Source organism: Cryptotermes secundus, unplaced genomic scaffold, assembly GCF_002891405.2.
Source record: "Cryptotermes secundus unplaced genomic scaffold, Csec_1.0 scaffold160, whole genome shotgun sequence".
Lineage (NCBI taxonomy): Eukaryota > Metazoa > Arthropoda > Insecta > Blattodea > Kalotermitidae > Cryptotermes > Cryptotermes secundus.
In genome coordinates this window covers 1994974-2016341 of record NW_019745080.1, presented here as the reverse complement: position 1 = coordinate 2016341, position 21368 = coordinate 1994974, and the positions used below count along the sequence as shown (strand labels likewise).

The 21368-nt window shown below is 40.7% G+C and overlaps 1 protein-coding gene across 4 annotated transcripts in view; it reads right to left on the bottom strand.

Annotated features, from left to right (window-relative positions):
• Positions 1–21368, bottom strand: part of LOC111874882 (protein O-mannosyl-transferase TMTC1) — a 339223-nt gene that overhangs the window by 129428 nt on the left and 188427 nt on the right. For 3 of the 4 annotated variants that reach the window (XM_023870740.2, XM_033755642.1, XM_033755643.1), the window contains exon 3: positions 8137–8210. The exons of the other annotated variant lie outside the window; for it this stretch is intronic. In XM_023870740.2, the coding sequence (XP_023726508.1) occupies positions 8137–8210 (74 nt within the window). The remainder of the gene's footprint in view (positions 1–8136; positions 8211–21368) is intronic. 4 annotated transcript variants of the gene reach the window in all.

The following is a 21368-nucleotide window of genomic DNA, read 5'->3' as shown; positions in this document are numbered from 1 at the left end:
AAACTTTAATGTTTGAATAGATATCTTATAATTTATCATAATATTGGTAATTATATTACAATCTTCCTTCTACACAAACCTCATACATCTGTCTCACTGGTGATGATAATAAATTAGAGCAAATTGGAGATATAAACCCATCTGAAACATTCTACTTGTAATTGCTGATAAACGAATTTGATTCACTGAACTGGAAGAAGAACCGTGCTTCGAGACCGGCAAATATTATTAGCGGAGTTCTGCCTTAACTCGAAGCATGTCGCCTCCCTTTCCAGATAATCATACTTGATAACTTCTCTCAATTTACTCATTCTTCCCTTTACGTAATCATATTACAAAACAAACTTTCAACTTTACCAGTTTCTTCAGTCATCAATCTTCAAACTTTAGCTTCCACTTTCTGTTGACTGAGACGGTCATGATCTACAGAAAACGACCTTCACTTCAGCTACATATAACCTTAATACGATACCCAAAGAAATCGACATTTCACGTTAAATTTTAGTAAGAAACTTAACAATTAATGAAATCAGGTTTGTTTCAAACGGTAACCTAGTTACCGTCAGATAAATTTCTCATAAAGTGATAACATGAAGAAGGCAGATGAAACAGAAGAAGAGAGCGCTATATCAGAGAGAGACAGAAACTGATATCTCTCAAGCTGTGTCAAATTTTACCTTTAAGCAAATTAGAGTACGTTGTCCGGCTTAATTTGTTTAATAGATATAAACTCCGCTTCTAGATCTTCATCAAATTTACTAACGCAAGGGTAATTTGCCTCGAGGTGTGTGTGTGTGTGTGTGTGTGTGTGCCGGCGAAAACAAAAATTATACCGAAGGCCACTTTAGTTATGGGGTTGGTTTACTGTATAAAGTCTGTGGATATATGTGGTTCTATTTGTGAATACAGTATTTAAATTTAATTAAAGCTCTTTGATGTTCATTAAGGGGTTCGTTAGCCTAAGCTAGCCTGACGTCATACCAAGCATGGCGCACAACTTATATGCCTCCAAGTGTCCGATTATTAAGAGAGAGGTATGTTTTGTTGGTGAAATACCAGCTCCTGAAAGTGTTTTGAGCTGCAAATACGGTACAAGTAATTACCGACTGAATATTGTCACGTGTATGAGTGACTCTCGAGGGGATTTTGGATTGACAACTTTAGCACACAACTCATAATTACACTTAATTACAGCGCAATCGCTGATCTCCACACACTACAGTTCACTAGAACAAGCGCTAAATTTTTCCCAGCACGCAGTGTCTTCACTAGTGGTTGCCTGATAACGGCTCCTAACAATGGCTATTCCTATGCTTCCGGGCTCAAGTCCATTCTGAACAGCGGCTTCGTTCCAACTGAACCTTTTCTTTACAGCCTCCCGTAGAGAACTAACTCGGTTTCCCCAGTTGTCTTCCTTACTACCCCTCTACAGAGACCGATAAGAAAACATCGTTTCCAACAGAACCTCTATTGTTGCATGCGTATCTGTAGCCGCGAGAACGTGCTTACCTAGCCATTGCTTAGAAACGAGTGTTATTTCAGAGCTGTTTTTCTGGCTCCACAGTTCTTGATTTGAGCAAATATCCCATAATACCTTACATACGTATTGGGTATTTATATTAAGTATAACTATAATAATGAATGGTACATGAGGGGATTTAGGTGCAATTACATTACGATACCAGTGAACACCAGTAAAAGTGATCAAGATATACAAGTCATCAAGAATAAAAATGTAAGAAAATTTGTTAAGTATGTATGCATATTATAAGATTAATAAGAATTTGTGGTCAGCATAATTATATACGTTAAAATATTTAATACTGTAACAAATTTGATCAAATCATTGCCAGGCAACGACTCAGTAAACACTTCCCAACATGCAACAGTACGTGGGAGACTGTATTTTCTATGTGATTTGCGCCAAACAACAATACGAACAGGGTTCTCTGTGACTAGTTGCTAGATTACGCAAAGGTTCTTACAGTAAAAGAGGTATTTTCTGTGTGGCCCGTGACAAGGTTACATACTAAAAGTACCATATAGTTTTCAACCTTCCATGTGTATACGATTATATAACGAAATCGTGCAGGCGACAAGCAGAAATCATACAAAATCATGAGAATATACATGTTCGTGCTATACGAAATGGAGAAGCCAAACGTATAAAGTATAAGAGACTTAAATTTGGCGGTGCTCAAGCTTACGACCGTTCAAGTGCCTAAGCTGCCGTTGTAGCATAAGATATGTAAGATAGGCAAGATCTGTTCTGTAAAGCCTGTACTGACAGAGGGCTTGTGTGTAGTACATAAGGACGACATTTCAATACGATGCTACATCTGCGAACTGTACATTTGACGAAAGGCCAAGCGTATTCATAAGTGACAAACCCATCATCTCGTCAGAGAGAATGTTACGTAAGGCCTATTACAGCAAGAGTTCATCTGAAGAAAAAAAAATCTCTGGTCGTGGGTCTCAAGGGTCTGACGTCAAAATGAACTGATTGGCGGTAAACCGCCAGTCGTAAAGTAACTTTGACTCTGATTCCGACTGACAGAGTCAGTTGCCGGTAGGACATAGCCACGGGAAGTTCGTAGTTGAAGAAGAACTGGAAGTCACCCTGAGAAGAATTAGTGTGTGACTTTACATGTGTTATATACGTCACTTGGATGAATACTTTATGGAACCAAGTGATTATTTCGACGTCCCCACGTACAAAAGGGGAAGCACAATATATCACTGTAGGTCGCGGTGCAAGGGTTGAGAAGGCACACCCTTATATATTCATTCATTCATTCATTCATACATACATATGTTATAATTACAGTAATCTTGAGTGTTTAATTATTTGTAGTTATGACTGATGAATATCCAATAAATCGATTCACCGAACCAAACCCCGTCTAGAAGCCACTAATACACCTGACAAAATATTTGTACTACCGTCATGCCCTTCCAGACTCAATGGGGAACGTTGTATTGATGTCAGCATAACAACTGTTGGCATAATGATCCACTTGTATAATTTACAGCCCCTGAGAAACACCCAGAAATCACAGTTTCACTGAATATTCATGCTATAAGCTTGTAATATTCTGAAAAGATGGATATGCTTATATTTTTATTATTCTGAAAAATATAAATATAAAAAAGGGTCTAGGAAATGCACATCCTGCCCTCTGTAGCACATTCTTATAAACATCTTGTTCTGTCATAGCGGTCACCCCGCGATTTTTAATATATTTCTTAACTTATCTCTAAGAATCTACTATTAATATTTTGTACATATACTTTTTTTCCTTTTTAAATACATTTAGAAATATTGTTTTTGAAGTAACAGACGCCTTGCTCAAATCTTTTTTCTTCTAGCCTTAATAGCTCTGTTAACTGATTCTGGGTATTCCTTTTTGCTGTTCTAAGACAAAATGTCGATCACTGTTGGTCTGTGGTCCTCGAGATTCATTACCATGTTCACAAGAATTCTCCACTGATCCCTAGGCTGGGCTAGATCAATCCAGTCCATAACACCTTATCTTATTCTCTAAGATCGCCTGTATGTGAGAAAGTTTTTCATTCCATCTTCTCTTCTTGTCCATTTCCTCTCAGTCCTCCTCCTTCTATTTATTATAATATTCCTCTCACATCTTCTCCTGTCAATTTCGTTTCCTTCTTCCTTCTTCTGTTTGTTCTATATTTTCTCTCGCCTCTCCTTCCATTCCTTCTTCTCTTCTTCTCTTCTCGTCAATTTCTTCCCCCTCTTCCCTCTTCTGTTTATTTTACGTGTATTATTCCTCTCCCCTCTTCTTCCATATCTGCTTCTCCTCTCCTTGTCCATTTCCTTTCCCTCGTCCTTCTTCATTTTTTCCATTATTCGTCTCCTCCTTCAATTCCTATTCCATCTCATCTTCCTGTTCCTTCTTCTCTTCCTTCTTCTTCCTTACCTCTTCTCCATCACTTCTCTTATTCAGCTCCTTGTCTTCTTTCATTTCCTACCCTTCTCCTCTTCGCCTATATCCTTCTTTCCTTCTTCACCCCTATTTACGTCTTACTCTTTCCTTCCCTTCAATGTCCTGACCCACAAAACTGTGTGCTTAGGGTCTGGAAAGGTCAGGACCTCACAAAGTCCTGATCTAACACTGAACTCGCGTATTTATAAGGGATGATATGACGAACTTCAACACTGACTTATGTAGGAGCGTTTCTGGGCAAAGGGAGTTTTGTTCTCTTAGTAGTAGACTAAGTTCCGGGGATTTGCCCCGTGAAATACTGTCGACTAGAGCGGGAGGGTATATTGTGCAACGCTGCCCGAGTTAAAGAGTTGGTCGAAGCAAAGATGGCGGCTACATTCGTATATGAACTGCATAAACCACAGTCTGGCCAAGTTGTTTATTTATGGGTGGAAGGGATATGAAATAGAGGAGACACTGGGAGGAGGGTGCGTTTAGTATGCATAACCTCCCCACTGCTCCATGTACGGTACTACAGCACTCTCATAAACACCAAGGTCTTGTTCCTAGTTACGGCGCTGAATGATTAAGTAGAAATTCGTGGTGAAAGTCATTACAAGCTTCTGCTTCAGCCACTTTCCAGCCCTAAACAAACTTCCCTCTTCCACTTCCCTCGCAGGTAGGAAATGTTCTCCTTTTTAAATAGCGAAGTGATTTCCTTGGCCAGCCAAAAGTTCATTCATAAACCACGTACTCACACCTAGGAGAAGCAGGCGTTATTACAATCTGAGATATTGTTAACCAGTTATTTAATCTTCAGCAAATATATGGAGGATTTTCTTCTATTTCATTTTAATAATAACTGTAAAGAAATCTGAAACCTTATGAACAGACAGTACAAATGCATCTGTCTTATTTTACCTCACTTATTTTTGCTGCTTTTCCTTAGAGAGAGAAAAAAACATGAATGCCAAAGAAAAAAAAGGTAAAAATTTTCCATGAAGAAGTATGTGGGAGTGGAAGCAAAGCTCCACCATTTTTGATATCGGAACTAAATGTAGGGGAATGGACAGCTTCACACCTCAAGGAAAACAGCCCACACTACCAATTGGACAGGAGTCTGGGTGGAACCCAGAGCCGGCCCGGACGCTGTGGATAAGAGAAAATGTTATCTCTACCGGGAATGGAACCGTTGTCGTATATAGCCCGCCGCAATACCGATTGACCTGCCTAGACTTTACTGTTTGAAACCTACACAGCAGACGAAATGTATCAGTGTAAAGCCACTCAGAATGGCATATTCTCTTCTTCTTCTTCTTCATTATTATTATTATTTGCATGTGCAATAAAACAAACTGAATTATTATTATTATTCCCTGAAAATCTATACTTTTCATTTCTTAATTAAATATTTATATGTTTCATTTCTCACTTCTTAATAACACTTAGATTTATATTATTGAAATTATTATTATTGCAATTATTATCATTTGTTTGTTTCTTTACTTTTCTACATTATTGTGTTTTCCTCAGTGCTTGCCTGTAAATTGTCTTTGACTTTATAATGCAATTACTTTTATCTACACTGTACTCTGCCTCTAATTGGCCTTGCGGCTGTTGACTCGGCACATAAATAATAAAGAATTGAATTGAATTATTATTATTATTATTATTATTTTATTCTTATTATTCTGATTACCTACCATACAGTAAATTTCTTCTGGTTCTCTATGGGTGTGAAACTTGGTCTCTGGTATTAAGGGAGGAACATAGACTGAGTGTGTTTGAAAACAGGGAGCAAAGGAGAATATTTGGACGGAAGAGAGATGAAGTGACAGGAGGTTGGAGAAAACTGCATAATTAGGTGCTTCATAACTAGTACCCTTCGCCAAGTATAATTAGATTGATCAAGACAGGGATAATATGGGCTGCGCATGTAGCACGAATGGGGGGAAGAGGAATGCATATAGGATATTGGTGAGAGAGCAGAAGGAAAGAAACCACTATGAAGACCAATACGTAAGTGGATGTAATATTAGATTTGATCTTAGAGAGATAGTATGGGGTGAAATGGACTGGATTGATCTGGCTCAGGATAGGGACTAGTGGAGGGCTCTTGTGAAAACCGTAATTAACCTTCGGGTTCCATAAAGTGTTGGGAAATTCTTGAGTAGCTACTCAATTGGTGGCTCCTCAAGAAGGGCTCAACTCCACGAAGTCAGTTAGTTATGCTACAGTCAAAATCCCGAGCAGACAGTTTTAATTTAATCAACTTTCAAGGAACACACATGACGTTTATTTACGTGTACTTGTTTGCAGGACGCTGCTATTATCTCATATCGTACAATATCGAATATTAGGATGATATGTGAATGATACTGTAACGGATCTGATCAACGTGTTGCCAGGCAACAGCTCTGTGAACACCGTCCAACACGCAACAATAGTGAAGCTGTGTTTGCCGTGCCCGCGGTGACGTCACACAAGAGCTGGTAGTGGTCATGTGACATGTGTTTCCTGTGATGCATGTCCGTTCCTCGACTATATAAGTGACAGAATTTTTTCGATTCAGGAACGAGCCAGTTCTCGGCAGGAAACAGCCTCGGGAAGTATATAATTTAACGTGTAATTTGAAGACCTTATATGTGATATTGGGAATATGTGATTTAGTGAGAATTTTATAGTTCATGTGTTATATATCCGAGAAAAGAAGTGCAGTTAGACTGAAGAGATAAATGTGGAGTGTTTTAAATTGTGTAAATTAGCACTAGTGTAGCAATTAATTGTGGTTACGACCTGCAGGTTGTTAATAAATCCAATTGCCAAACCGAACCCCGTCTTTAGTCACCCATAGGCGTGATACATTGAAAAGGATGCGGGCTCCTTTGAGATACTATCCCATCATTTACGTGAAGGGATTGATATAAATTATTGAAAATCCATTTTAATATTTTCCTCCCATCTACGTCTATGATTTCCTAGTGGTCACTTTCCTACAACTTTCCTACCAAAACTTTGTAAGCGCTACTTTTCGCTTCCATTCATGTCACATGCCCAGACCATCTTATTCTCTTTGATTCGATCATTGGAATAATATTTGGAGGTGAGTATATATTCTAAAATTCTAATCAATTCTTGGGCTCCTTCGCAAAAACTGCAAAATTAAAAAAAATGTCAAATATCTTCGTCATGTCTGTCCGTCTCTCCGCATGAAACAACACGGTTGCTACAGGATGGTTCGTGACAGATTATACTGGAAAGCCCTACTAAAAATCTGTGAACGTAATTCAGTTTTGACTAAAATAGCACAAAAATAAAACACATTTTACACAAAGACCAAAATGCGTCTTCTGAGAATAACTCGCTCTCTCGTCCATGGAAGCAAAGTTATGGTCATCCCAACAATTACCAACGCAGCGGTTCACGGTCTAAACAACAGACGAAGCCACAGTATCAAAATTTAGATCTGTGACTCTATGATATAGACACTGAAGTGAAGTATCTTTCGTTTTAAGTTCATTCCTTCATTAATTTTATTTTTACGATCGAAGGTCAAATTTCTTTGATTTTAAACTTATTTTCTGACAACTAACAAGCCGAGGACTTGCCCTCTAATTATTTTTAATCAATATTTGAATCCTGGAGATAATATAAATATAAGATGCAATAATTTATAAATAGAAGACACAGAAAGTGTATTATTATTGTGGCTCTACAGCTCTTTGTTAGGCCTTGGTCGCTTTCTCAAATTCTTAATCCTATACACAGTCCGTATGACTCCTTGGATGGGTGATCACCTGCCGAAAGGCCTCTACATACGCACAGAAGAAACGCATACAGACATCCATTCCTTCAATGGGATTCGAACCCACAATCCCAGCGTTAGAGCGAGCGAAGACAGTTCATGCCTTAGACTGCGCGGCCATTGTGATCGGCATAGAAAGTATATTAAGGCAGTAAAAATTAACTGGACAAAATATCAAGATGAAATATCTGAACGCGCCCCAAATGTTGCGTTATGTGTATATTTCCTACATTGTTACTTAACTATTCAATGGAGTTTTATGGCTCATTCACTCAACTGCAGAAAAATTACAGTACGATGCAATAAAGCGTATATGCTACAGATCCTTACGTTTGTTTTAGTACTACCAGATCTGCGTTATGGTGCGGAAAAGCAATCACTTACCCGTGGTACACCAGGACAGAGAGAAGGAAGAACACACAAGCCAGAACGTCTGCCCTTCCAACAATCCCAGTTACCTGCAACAATTGAAGTGGGAATTAGTATCATATGAACCTCCTTTTGAGCTTTATTAACCCTTTAAAGACTATTAAATATAACGTAAGGGAAAAGGTAAAGTAAAGGTAAAACTATCTCTGTAACAGCCCGCGGAGGCCCATGGGGTTGTGTGACGTCGAGGCTCCCACATTTTCTAGACAGTCGGCTCACAGATGGTGGTAAGGTTGTCAGCCTTATGCACCGGACGCCCTTTTCCCCCAGGAAGATTCGTGGTACTCATTTCTGTTAGAGGGTGAGTCGACCCCAGGGCCACAGTGCGGGTGGAAGAATTAGGTCAATTGAAAAATCCAAGACTATCAAATAATGGGAGCAGGGATAGCTCAGTCGGTATAGCGACTGGCTACGGGCTGGATAACCGAGGGTTCGGATTTCGAGTCCCGATGGGGTCAAGAATTTTCTTTTCTCCACATTGTCCAGAGCGGCTCTGGTGTCCCCACAACCTCGTATCCAGTGAGTACCGGAGGCTCTTTCCACGGGAATAAAGTGGCCGGTGCGTGAAGCTGCCCACTCACCACGAGGTCACGAAAAGTGGATCTATACATCCACTCCCCCATACACCTTCATGGCGTAGTGCTTAATTAATTTAGCACGTGGACAACTTTACTTTACTACCAAATAGCATACAATATTTTAGTTGCATTATTTCGGAAATTTTCTGAAGCACAATTTTACCAAAATCACTATGACTTAGACACTGGTTCTATTTCCGTCTTTCGCTGTAGAGGAAACCAACCTTCTTGGTCCTTCAGCTAGACCCACTCCGAAACCGTAGGCCATGGGAAGGATAGCTAGTATCCTGACCAAGATTCTAAGGCGGTTTTTCCCGAATTTAGATCAATACCGTTATAAAATATCCTTAAAATGCAAGAACATATCCATAAGGCTGTTCCATTTTCTGAAACAGGCTTACAACCTTACTTAAGAAGTACTATTTTAATTAAATTCATACGTTCTAGGTAGATTATATATCTACGACAGTTTCTACAGAAAGTAAAACTGTCGTTACTAAGCATCGCGCCACGAAAATATATAGGGGGAGTGAAGGTATAGTTCCATGCATTCTTAACCTCGACAACAGCTGCAGATAACCGCGAGACGAGCTCCCATACCAATTTTATTGGAGTCCGGATGGAACCAGTGACGGTCAGAAAGACATCCCGTGTTCTTCTCGAGAACCGAACCCCAATTCCTCGATCTCTCATTCAGCAGCTTAGAAGCTGTATTGATTGAAACTCCCCGGCGTAGACAGCCAACAGAAATTTACTTATGATTACTGGTGACAGCTCCAAGCATACATAATTAATAACTGAACTTGTAATATTCCACTTCACTCGCCCCCCCCCTTCCTGTGTTTTATTTTTACAACATTGTGTAGTTACTGGCCTATCTGATAATTACTTAGTTCCCTGTGACCAATCCCACTTTCCAATACAGTTAAATGTGAATAAGGGATTTCCTGTGCCACCCCACAGATGCGAGAAGAGAGGGCGTATGCCTGAATTCACTAAAGCGGAGACCCCAGCTGGTGTCCAGGAGTACACTCCGGTCCGCAGAGTATGGGAAAACCTTAGGGAATCTCCTAAATACAGAGTGATTGTAAATTACTGTAGGGGTTGTTGTTGCCTATAAACAGAAACCCCGACAATAATTTAGAATCACTCTGTACTTTTAAAAATTACTGGGTTTTTGGACTATGTCCATTGTCCGGTATTCTATAAACTATCCAGAAACCCAGTAATTCAGAGTGTTAAACATCATCGTCAGAACCCTTTAGAATCTATCCGGTGTTTTATTTTCCAGACTGCTCGCTAGATGTCAGTGTGCAACCGGAGGATCCTGCGAACGCACCATTTCGACACGGGTATACTTGGTTTACCTCTGTTCTTAAGCGAATGTTGAGACGGTTCCCAAGTTCGAAGTCGCAACTTCGTGCTTCTCATGCAGCCTTTCCAACTTAAATTCATTACAATTAAGCCTCTTTGCTGTAAAAGTCACCAAATATTTTTTTCCAAACTATATAATCCGACATTAATGCAGAAAATCAAAATTTCGTGGCTACTACCCTTATCAGAATGACGAATGGCCAAAGGCCGGGAAGCATCTAACAAACCGAAGCTGTTTCCCTGCCTCCCCAACCCCCGGCAATACGTAAATACGTATCATTCATTTTCCTCTTTTCACTTTTACGTATTCCTCTACTCTACCTTCTACCCTTATTTCTCTCTCTGTGAAGAGAATGACACAAAAATAAACTCCGTGACTTGGGTCCGCAAGTGAACTATACTGACCTAGCGACCGCCGCCTGTCGGCGAAATTAGTGCCAACTTTAGCGGATAGAGGGTGTCGCGTGGTCAGCGCAACGGATCCCCAAGTCCGTTAATTTCGATTTTCTACACCGGAACCGCTACTTTTCCATTCAAGTAGCTCCTCAATTATCCTCTCGAAGCTGAGTGGACACCGTTGCAGACCCATTACTTCTCAGAAAATCTGGTACCGGGAATCGAACTCGGAACCCTTGGTTATGTAGCCAGGAACTGTATATTCTATCCATATTTTTCTCTCTCTGAAGAGAATGACACGCTGAGTTACATTTTTGTGGACTACTTTACGGAGCAGTTATCTGATACAGTATGGAATAGCTCGACCCACGAGTGATGGCGCAACGTCACACAATATTCCGCTGTCTTAAGACGAACCACAAACATTGATCTGTCCACTTGGTCTAACGCTAAACAGAGGTGAAGCAGGTCGGTCTGCTGACTGGCCTTGGCGGAAGAAATTTGCCTGGAAACGGTAATACGACTTCCCATCTCATTCTCCTCTCATTCCATCACTTGAAGGAGGCTTTCGTGACCTAATTAAATGGACGGTAGTCCGCAAGCGAACTAAACCGAAATTAACGGCCGTGGGGATCCGTTGCGCTGACCACGTAACACCCTCTATCCGCAAAATGTTGGCACTAACAGATGTATTATTCCGACATTTAAATTAGACTGAGTAAAACCACGAAGAGCTGGTGATGGTAGCCGAGCGGTCTAAGGCATATACTGTCTTCGCTCGCTTGGAAACCGGGATCGTGGGTTCGAATCCCACTCAGGGCATGGATGTTTAGTTTGTGTGTGTGCGATTTTCTGTGTTTGTGTACAGGTAGAGGCCTTGCGACGAGCTGATCACCCGCCCAAGAAGGCCTACCGAATGTGTAAGATCTAGAAAAACCGACGTTAATGGAGAAGTTCATGCAGGTAGGCCTAGGCCCACTGGGGCTGTAGTGCCAAGGAAAAAAAAACACGAAGGAACTGAATGAGGTTACCTGATATCTCAGGGGACTTCCCAAAGGACCCCCCCCCCCCCCGAAGGACGTTACATCTCCTCTATACCCGTTTGTTGATAGGCTGAAATGCTTTAGCTAAAATTTCTCTAAATGTCTCTCGTAACCAAGAGGTTTCCTCGGCGGTAACAAGACAGAAGTCCAACGCTGACCACCGACCTCCTACTAGTGCTGTTATTTAGAATCCGATGGGTTCAAACCCCATGCTCTGTAATTACGCGCCTTTGTGTCACGGTGTGGGATCAGAGAGGAACCACCAATTTGTCTTGTAACCTTTGTAACTACATGATTACCAGGAGCTTCCGGAGTTTGTTGTAATTGAAGCGCCGATTAATTTAGCGAGTTTTTATTATAACAACACACACATACATGTATACACAGTCAGTCCTCTTCAGTATTCGAAGATTTTAACTTACGTTCCTATAACAGAGTTCATTTTCCCTACGTACGGTCTACATTGCGACGGGCTGGATGACCGAGGGGACGGAGTCCGAGTCCCGTTAAAGCCAAGAATTTTCTCTTCTCCACAGCGTCCAGACCGCCTCTGGGGCCCACCCAGGCTCCTGTCCAAAGGGTACCGGTAACTCTTTCCCAAGAGGTAAAGCGGTAAGTGTGTGAAGCTGACCACTCACCTCCAGCTAGTGTCAAGGTCGAGAAAATGTGGATCTATGCATCCACTCTCCTCTATGCCTTCATGGGGTAGTGTTTAATTAGTTGAAAAACGGAACAAATTTACCTCTTTTACTGTCTACATTACATTAAGATGAAAATTAGATTCTTAAGTACGTCTTAGTTTATTTCCTTGTACTGATTAAACTTGTTTGGTTAGTTAAAGCATTCTGATGTTGGAGAAAGAGATGGTCCCTGAAACCACAGTATTTTTTTATTGCTAGTGGGGTGGGACTAAGTCCCTTGCACTGCGGCCACTTCTGGCCTATTGTACCAGCCCCAGATGATAGGTGAGGGTGATTGTAGAGCAATTGGTGGAATGATGATTGGCAGGGGAAACCGAAGTACTCGGAGAAAACTTGCCCCAGCGCCACTTTGTCCACCAGAAATCCCACTTGACCAGACCCGGGATCGAACCCGGGCCGCCGCGGTGGGAAGCCAGCGACCAACAGCTTGAGCTATGGCGCGGCCTGAAACCACAGTAACTTTCAATAAATCTGGCTGATAACCCGAAAGATTTTACATAATCGTATTTTCGTTTCCTCTATTCCACAAAACGTTGAGATAGAACTATGATGAACTAGCGCGTTTGTATCTACGCTTATAGTGAAAAGTAACGTTAAGAGGGAGAAAAATATATCTCGTTATCTTTTCCAGATTTAAGATATAACTTACTTACTCATGGAGCTGAGCCCTTCTGGAGGAGCCGCCAATTCTGCAGCTACTCAAGAATTTCCCAGCATTTTATGGAACCCGAAGGTTCATCATCGTGTTCACAAGAGCCCTCCACTCGTCCCTATCCTGAGCCAGATCTATCCAATCCACACCATCCCATCCTATCTCTCTAAGATCCATTCTAATATTGTCCACCCACCTACGCCTTGGTCTACCCTGTGATCTCTTTCCTTCTGGATTTCCAACCAATATCCTATACGCATTCCTCGTCTCCCCATTCGTGCTACATGACCTGCCCACCTCATCCTCCTTTTAAAATATAATTAATTCTATTAATATCATGTGAAACATATTACAAATCCAACAGACTTCAAAGTTTCTTTTTTTAGGTTCTCACAGGGTTGGTTATGAAGATTTCTAACTTCTGGGATATGTCAGTGTAGTCCGTTGAAAGTCAACAGATGTTTCGGAGGAACATGCCTTCTTCATCTTCAGGATCGAAGAATAATTCAAGTCAGGCAATCAGCCTGTCAGCTGTTTACACGCTGGTTTCTTCCTTCGTTTGTTTTTTTCGACCGTGAAGATGGAGACCATATATTCCTCCGAAACATGCGTTAACTTTCAACGGACTACATGGTGTTATATCGCAGAAGATAAAATCCCTTCAGATTTTAATATTTTCAAAACCCTAAAATCTTATTTTTGTGCGAACATATGAGAGCTGCATGTATTCCAAGTTTTGTGGTTTTCATAGCCATGGTAAAACACAGTTTTGCAATGTATCAGTGTTTACATGCCACTGTGGTGTACCCAGTTCCTGTAGTTAATAACCCATAGGTTCTCTGCTGTTCGTACAGGAATAATATTACGATATTTATTTACTGGATTCACGGAAACAATTCTTTACTGTCAGTTTGCCCACAATACAAATACATAATGATATAAATTATATGTTACACTGGATGCATTATCATGCAAATTGTCAGTTGCGTGAAACGAAGAGGAAATTATCATCAATAAATAAAAGATTCCTATATTTCCATAACATATGATCCAAATCAATTACAGGGAAACACACCATCTACATATAGTACTACTAACCGTGCTCACAAGAGTCCGCCATTGTTTCCTTCTCTGAGCAACTCTCATCTGACACTATCAGTGTCAAACACCAGGTTACTGTAGCAGTAATACTCTAGCCTTACATTCGGAAGTTTCTCGATACAAATTTGGGCCCCAATTCTGGATATCCCGTGAGTTTTCTTGATTTTCTTTAATCCGTGCACATAAATGCTGCTACAGCAATTCGGTTCAGCCAAGACAGCTTCTAACTATCTCCATGGAGCTGAGCCCTTCTTGAGAAGCCGCCAACTGTGCAGCTACTCAAGAACTTCTCAGCATTTTATGGAACCCGAAGGTTCATTGCCGTGTCCACAAGAGCCCTCTATTGGTCCCTATCCTGAGCCAGATCGAGGCAATCCATACCACCCCACTCTATCTAAGATCCATTTTAATATTGTCCACCCACCTGAGTCAGGGTCTTCCTAGTGGTCTCTTTCTTTCAGGCTTCCCGACCAATATTCTATATGCCACGACAGTTTCGCTTGAAATAATTCCCACTTCATCATTCATCGACCTTCCCATCATTCGACGTTAAATATTCGATGTACTGACAGTAGAAAGCAAATTTATCACTTGTAACAGGCCGTGGAGGCCCATAGGGTTCTGAGACGTCGAGGCTCCCACATTTTCTATACAATCGGCTTACATATTGCTGTCAGGTTGACAGCCTTACGCCCCGGCCGTCCTTTACCCCCAGGAAGAATGCTGATACTCATTTCTGTTAGAGGCTGAGTCGACCCCAGGGCCATAGTGCGGCCGGAAAGATTAGGTAATTGAAAAAAAAAAAAACAGTGACTTCATCAAGAATCGAATCCGCAACCTGCCGGTTTGAAGCATAGTACCTCAACAAACTACGCTATAGCGTGCCCCCTTCTTAAAGTACACCATATAAATATTAGTAGGCATCTCTTAATGAAAACTGGTTGAAGAGGCTTTGGATTAGATGTTTAAGTTAACTTCACTATCTATTAAATGGTAGCCACGTGAGATATTGTTTATAATCGAATCACTCTGCAAAACAAAATGGGTTGGTTGGCAGTTTATAGATTGCTTGGGTCAGGGAATGAATGACATGGGTCGGTCAAGCTATATAAATTGTATTACAATAAACTTAAAAATTTAAAGGTTATTACGGGCCTCTCAGATTAGCGAAACTTTAGGAAGTACGTTAAGAATAGAGCATACAAGCATCTAATTCCATTCAACAGCGGCTTCAGAACGTTATTCAATTTAAATATCTTAAGAATTTGTCTTTACATTTAATCTAAATGATAAATATTTTGAAATATTTTATGTAAATTGTGTAAAGCTTCCTTTAGTACTCGTTCCCCTAAAAGGTAGGTGGTCAAGGCCGAAACATGTTGCCTTCCAAGAATATTTAATCCTTAAGAAATGGGATATACTTGATGCCAACTCTATACTTCCATTGACGGCAACGGCATAGCAGCAATAATGACGTCTGCCAAGACTGGCAAACATGTGTTTCACCTCCACTGTAGCCGGAAGTGGCAAGGGGAAAATTAGTGCAATACTCGTGTATTGTGACGTAAGTAACAACTTGGTAAAACATATTCCCGCGTAAGCCAACTCGCCCAAGAATAGAACGTCCACTGCTAGGCAACGAATCAGTAAACGCGCCTCCATAACAGTAGAGACTGTGCTTTCCGTGGGGCCCGTGCAAAATGGTTATAAGTTAGTTTTCGGCGGTACAGAATTTTAGTAGTAGCAGAGAGTACAGAGAAATAGTGAAGTCGAACTTCAATGCGCCAATCTGTAAAGATAAGAACCTGAGAGCAAAAGGATTGAACCGAGTTCAATCTTCGAAATTGGCAGCTGCAGAATAATGGCAAGAGAGAAATTATGCGGTGAAAAGAAGATTTTATGTGTAATTTGAAGTTACAGTGAAACTCTTGATAAATCCGTTGCCAGGATACGACTATTGAAGACTGAGAACACTAATGCGTGTGCAACGGTGAACTGGAGAGTGTGTAGAATAGCGATAGCGCTGTATTGCATGTAGTTCCGAGTTGTGTGAATGTATAATGTGCAATAAATCCAATCATTCAATCCAAACTCCCGTCTATAAGTCGCCCCTACACATGACAATGTATTATTTTCTTTATATTCCATTCTGAAGTAAACAAACCTGACTGATGGCAATTACTTAACAACCATTATGAATTCGACACTAATGCTCCACAAAGAGATTTTCGTTAATGCCTTAAAAGGAAAACATAATCACTTCATTTCAGGCGAGAACAGAACACTGTATTTCAGAAAAGAACTCAATTTGTGTTTCTGGCCTTACACGACCTTCCACTCCGATCCGCTTCCTGTGTCATTCTTCCCTTTCGACCTTCTTTCTTTAATAGCCCATGGCCTCCTGCTATCACACGCAAGCAACGAACAAATCACTCCGAGTATATTCTCTCTTTCCGACCCCTCTCAATGAAAAGGGAAGAAAGAGAAAACTGTTGGCAGTGATGGAGTGGTTGGCAGGCGTGGCAAGCTTTTCAGAACACTGCTTGCATTGTGAAGACTCGTCGCGGGGAATCCCCCCACCCCATCTACCGTAATCCTATCGATATTAAGTGGCAGCAGAAACGTTCGACCTAGAGATTACCACACCTTTACAAGCGAGTATTTATAGATATCACAGACTAACGTGTGCCATCATTAGAAGCCTTTTCATTACTTCTGTTATCGTCAGAAACAACATACAACATGTCGCATTGTTCTGGTCAAGAGTTTTGTGACCCTGTGTGCTGGAAAATGTAACACAGGAAGAACGTGTATCAACAGTGACTCATGTCACTGAACATAGTGATATTTCTGAAAAAAAAAAATGCCTGTCGGTTGTGATTGGGAGCCCAGACAGCGCAGCCGGTAAAGCGACTGGCTACAGGTGGGACAGGCAAAGGGTCCAGTTCGATTCCCGATAGAAGCAACATTTTTCTCTTCTCCATGCCATCCAAATTGCTTCTGGGAACCATCCAGCCTCCAATCCAGTGGGTATCGGGGGCTCTTTTCCCAGGTGGAGGGCAAAGAGGCTGAGGAATGAAGCTGATCATTCACCTCCAACTAATCCTGAGGTCAAGAAAAAGTGGATCTATATATCCACTCCCCCATACGTCTTCATGGCGTACTGCTTAATTAGTTAAGGCATAGGGGCAACTTCTTTTCCTCCTTGGCTCTACAGCCCCAGTGGGCCTAGGCCTACCTCCGTGAACTTCTCCGTTCACTTCGGTTTTTCTCGATCTTACACATTCGGTAGGACTCCTTGGGCGGGTTATCAGCTCGTCGCAAGGCCTCTACCTGTACACAAACACAGAAAAACGCGCACACACAAAAACTAAACATCCATGCCCTGAGTGGGATTCGAACCCACGATGACGGTTTCCAAGCGAGCGAAGACAGTACATGCCTTAGACCGCTCGGCTACCGTGACCGGCCAGGGGCAACTTTACCTTTCTTTTTTACTTTTCGCTTGTGATTGCATATGAAACTGGTCTTATTTTGCTACTGCCAGTATGAATACTCAGCACCTACATTGAATGAGCGTGCAAACCACGCAAGGCATAGGATAGCACATTTTACGGTGAGTCCGAAACAGTTCACACGGCTAAAGATTCCTTCAAACTCAAGTCAAAAGCTAACCTGTTATTTTAAATAATAGTTTATGACTTGTTTGCTGTAAATTGTTCATTTCTAGCCAGGTACACAACATATTCTCTGATATAAGAATCTGAAGTTGTACACTACTAACACATAAGCCCCCCCCCACCCAAATAAAAATTCATTCATAAAGCATTTCAACCAAATACTTACAAAACACCAACCACAAAGTCTAGTATCAATATTCCATACATTTGTCTATATATGAGCACTAAATATATATTCCTTCGAGAAATTTTGGCCAGCAAATTTATATATGCTTTTCCTTCGTTCTCTATATAAAATAGGGGGCACGCGGTAACGTAGTTGCCCGTGTGGAGGCGGGGTCCAATACCTCCACCGTGACCCTGCGAGTCGTAGGAGGCGACGAAAAGAGAAGTATCAAATCTGAGAGAGTAAATTATGGTCTAGAGCCCCAGGGGACTCGGACCCGAGAAAGATTGCGTTGGCAAGGACCAGAAGCATATGTAAAAGGCAGACCCGTCCTCTCGTCAGAGAAGGTGCCCCACAGAACAAGACCGCAACTGTCAAACCCCAATATATATCTGGTCATGAGCCCCAGATGGGGCTCGACACCAAGACTTACTGACTGACTGACTGACTGACCGTCAGTCGCAATGTGACTTGGTCTTGGACTTGGTAACGTAGTTGGTTGAGGCACTATGCTACAAGCCGGAAGATCGAGAGTTCGGTTCCTGATGAGGTAATTAGATTTTTTAATTGACGTAATCCTTCCAGCCGAAATATGGCCCTAGGGTCGACTCAGCCTCTAACAGAAATGAGTTCTGGGAATCTTCCTGGGCGTAAAGGGCGGCCGCCTGGCATGTAAGACTGACATCATCATCTCTATCTGTGAGCCAATTGTCTAGGAAACGTGGAAGCCTCGACGTTTCACAATTCTATGGGCCTCCATGGCCATAGCCTTACGTTTTTATATGAAATATAGTAAAGACTGTCTCATTTTTCTTGATTTTACAGTCTAACGAAAGTAGATGAAGAAAATATATCAGAGATTCCTTATTGTACTCTTTCCTAATTACACATGTATTTCATTCTTCTGATTCAGGTCCTAATGATTAATGCTTTGCATTTCGCTTGCAATTTATGTCTTCCGTTTGGAGCTACGAGGAATGTGAGCTCCATTTCAGTTCAAGTTACAATACGATAAAGTCAGCTCTTTCTGCTACAAGGCAGTGTACAGTATCTCAGAGACTGGTAATTAGCCTTTGCAAAGACAGGACCGACTTTAATAAATATAAAAGCACTGGATATTAAATAAATCTCTGACATTAAAATCAAAACATCCAGCAACATTGATACCGAATAATGTAAACGGTATCCCTGTAATAGGTCATGGTTGTGAGACGTGTGACATTATCTAGACAATTGGCTCACAAATGGCGACAGGCTTGTCAGGCTCACGAGCCGGCCGCACTGAACCCCCCAGGAAGATTCCTGATGTTCATTTCTGTTAGAGGACTGAATAATGGAATCAGACTAAATCCTGAACCAAAATTCAATAAAATGTCGTACCCTCATAAGGAAATATCTTTAAAAACGTGCCAAGTTTTCCTTATATTTCCATTTCAGGCATAAAAGTGGCTTCCCCCAAGATATCAGCAAATGTTTGCCAATTGATAATTTCAAGTATTAAACTTTCTTGTATCTAAAAATGTTTGTATTTGCGCGAAAATAAAATATTCAGCGGCAAGAATTCAGCATTTGGTAAGGGAAGACATATACCGTATTTACGCATGTATAGGCCGCGTGCGTGTATAGGCCGCAGCACAATTTTCAGACAGAAATTATAGAAAAAATAATTTTTTGGAATATTATTTCAGGAGTAGAACATCCTGTATTACTAATTATGAATATATTTTTTTTAAATGAAGTGTGATTTCGAATATTTCGAATATAAGCCGCACCCCAGTTTTCCTCTTGAATTTTTGGCAAAAAAAAGTGCGGCCTATACATGCGTAAATACGGTGGTATCTGGAATTATTTCACAACTTCCAGGTTACAATTTCGGTGTTCCTTTGATATATTTTTACATAACCTTCCTTCTCAATTGTTCTGAACATGCTGTCAAGTAGTATTTTTGTTAACGTATGAACATGCAAAATTTTAAGTTGTGGTTCCCTCAAACCGAATTCCAAATTGCTTCGATCCTGTCAAATACGGTCTTTCTCACTTATGTAAGCTCCAAGGTTGCGAGGGACTGTTGAAAATTTGTTGCATTCCTCATGACTAGCCAATCACAATACATTAACTCAGGTTACTTCTGCTCAACGTAATGCGGGTTTCTTTCCTCCTATTGTAGGAAAGGTGAAAAGAAAACCGAAATACAGTAAGCAGCAGTATCCTTGTCCACAACCTCTGTACACCTGGCCAGTTAGGCGGAAAAGTGTCCAATAAATGGACAGAGAACGACGTTGCACTTCGACGGCACAGTAACTCCTGAGTCACACCAACACAGTGCAACACGATACCAATATGCAACAATACATTACATCTCAGTTTAAAACAGATATTCGTTTCATGACTTTACGAAGTCTTCTAAATTTAAAACTGTTTCGATTTTAATCAGATCCAAATTTACAATCATTATGTTTCTGGACATTATAGTATAATTGTTAGTATTATTATTTGCATGCACAATAAACAACAATTAAACTGAATTATTATTATCCTCGCTGAAAATCTATACTTTTTATTTCTCAATTAAATATTTATACGTTTCATTTCTCAGTTCTCAATAACAACTTAGATTTATGTTAATTACATTATTATTATTACTATTATTATCATTTGTTTGTTTGTTTACTTGTCTGCATTATTGATTTATGTTAATGAAATTATTATTATTATTATTGTTGTTTGTTTGTTTGTTTGTTTGTTTACTTGTCTGCATTATTGTGTTTTCCTCCAGTGCTTGCCTGTAATTTGTCTTTGACTTTATGTTGTGTTTGTCCATAATGTGATTACTTGTATCTAACCTGTGCTCTGTCTGTAATTGGCCTTGCGGCTGTTGACTCGGCACATACATAATAAAGAACTGAATTGAATTATTCTTCTTCTTGTTCATTTAAAACACCTAACGTTTCGGAGATTGAATTCTGTCTCCGTCTTCAGGTGGAACTCAACACATCTCCGTGTCCGTATCTCCGGACAGGCGTACCAACATCAGATCGTGCACACACGCCAAACATAGCACAAAACATTGAAAGTAAAACATTTACCGGGTGAAAACTGTGCCTCACGCTGACTAAATATAATACTGATGAAGTGAAGTTTGTATGCGTCACAAAATTGTGTTAGCGTTATCTTAGCTTAACCTCACTATGTGATGCAAACAAGAAAGCAGGCCACCGTACGCACTGTTCCATTGAAGGAGTTCCTGAGAACTTGGTATACCTCTCTGTTCAGTGAAGTGTATATATGGAGTTTTAACTGAATGAAGTTGCGTGTTTCCTTATTCTCGCTGCTTGTGTAGAATTCTACAGACACATTTTGAAAGTTTGAAGATTATGTCTGGATGCTAATGCGAAGGTTGCATGACTGACAAAGTTGGTACCGCAAAACAGTTCAACAAGCATCCTATACAACAATCGGGATTATGAATTATTATATACAATACAACATGTTTTGA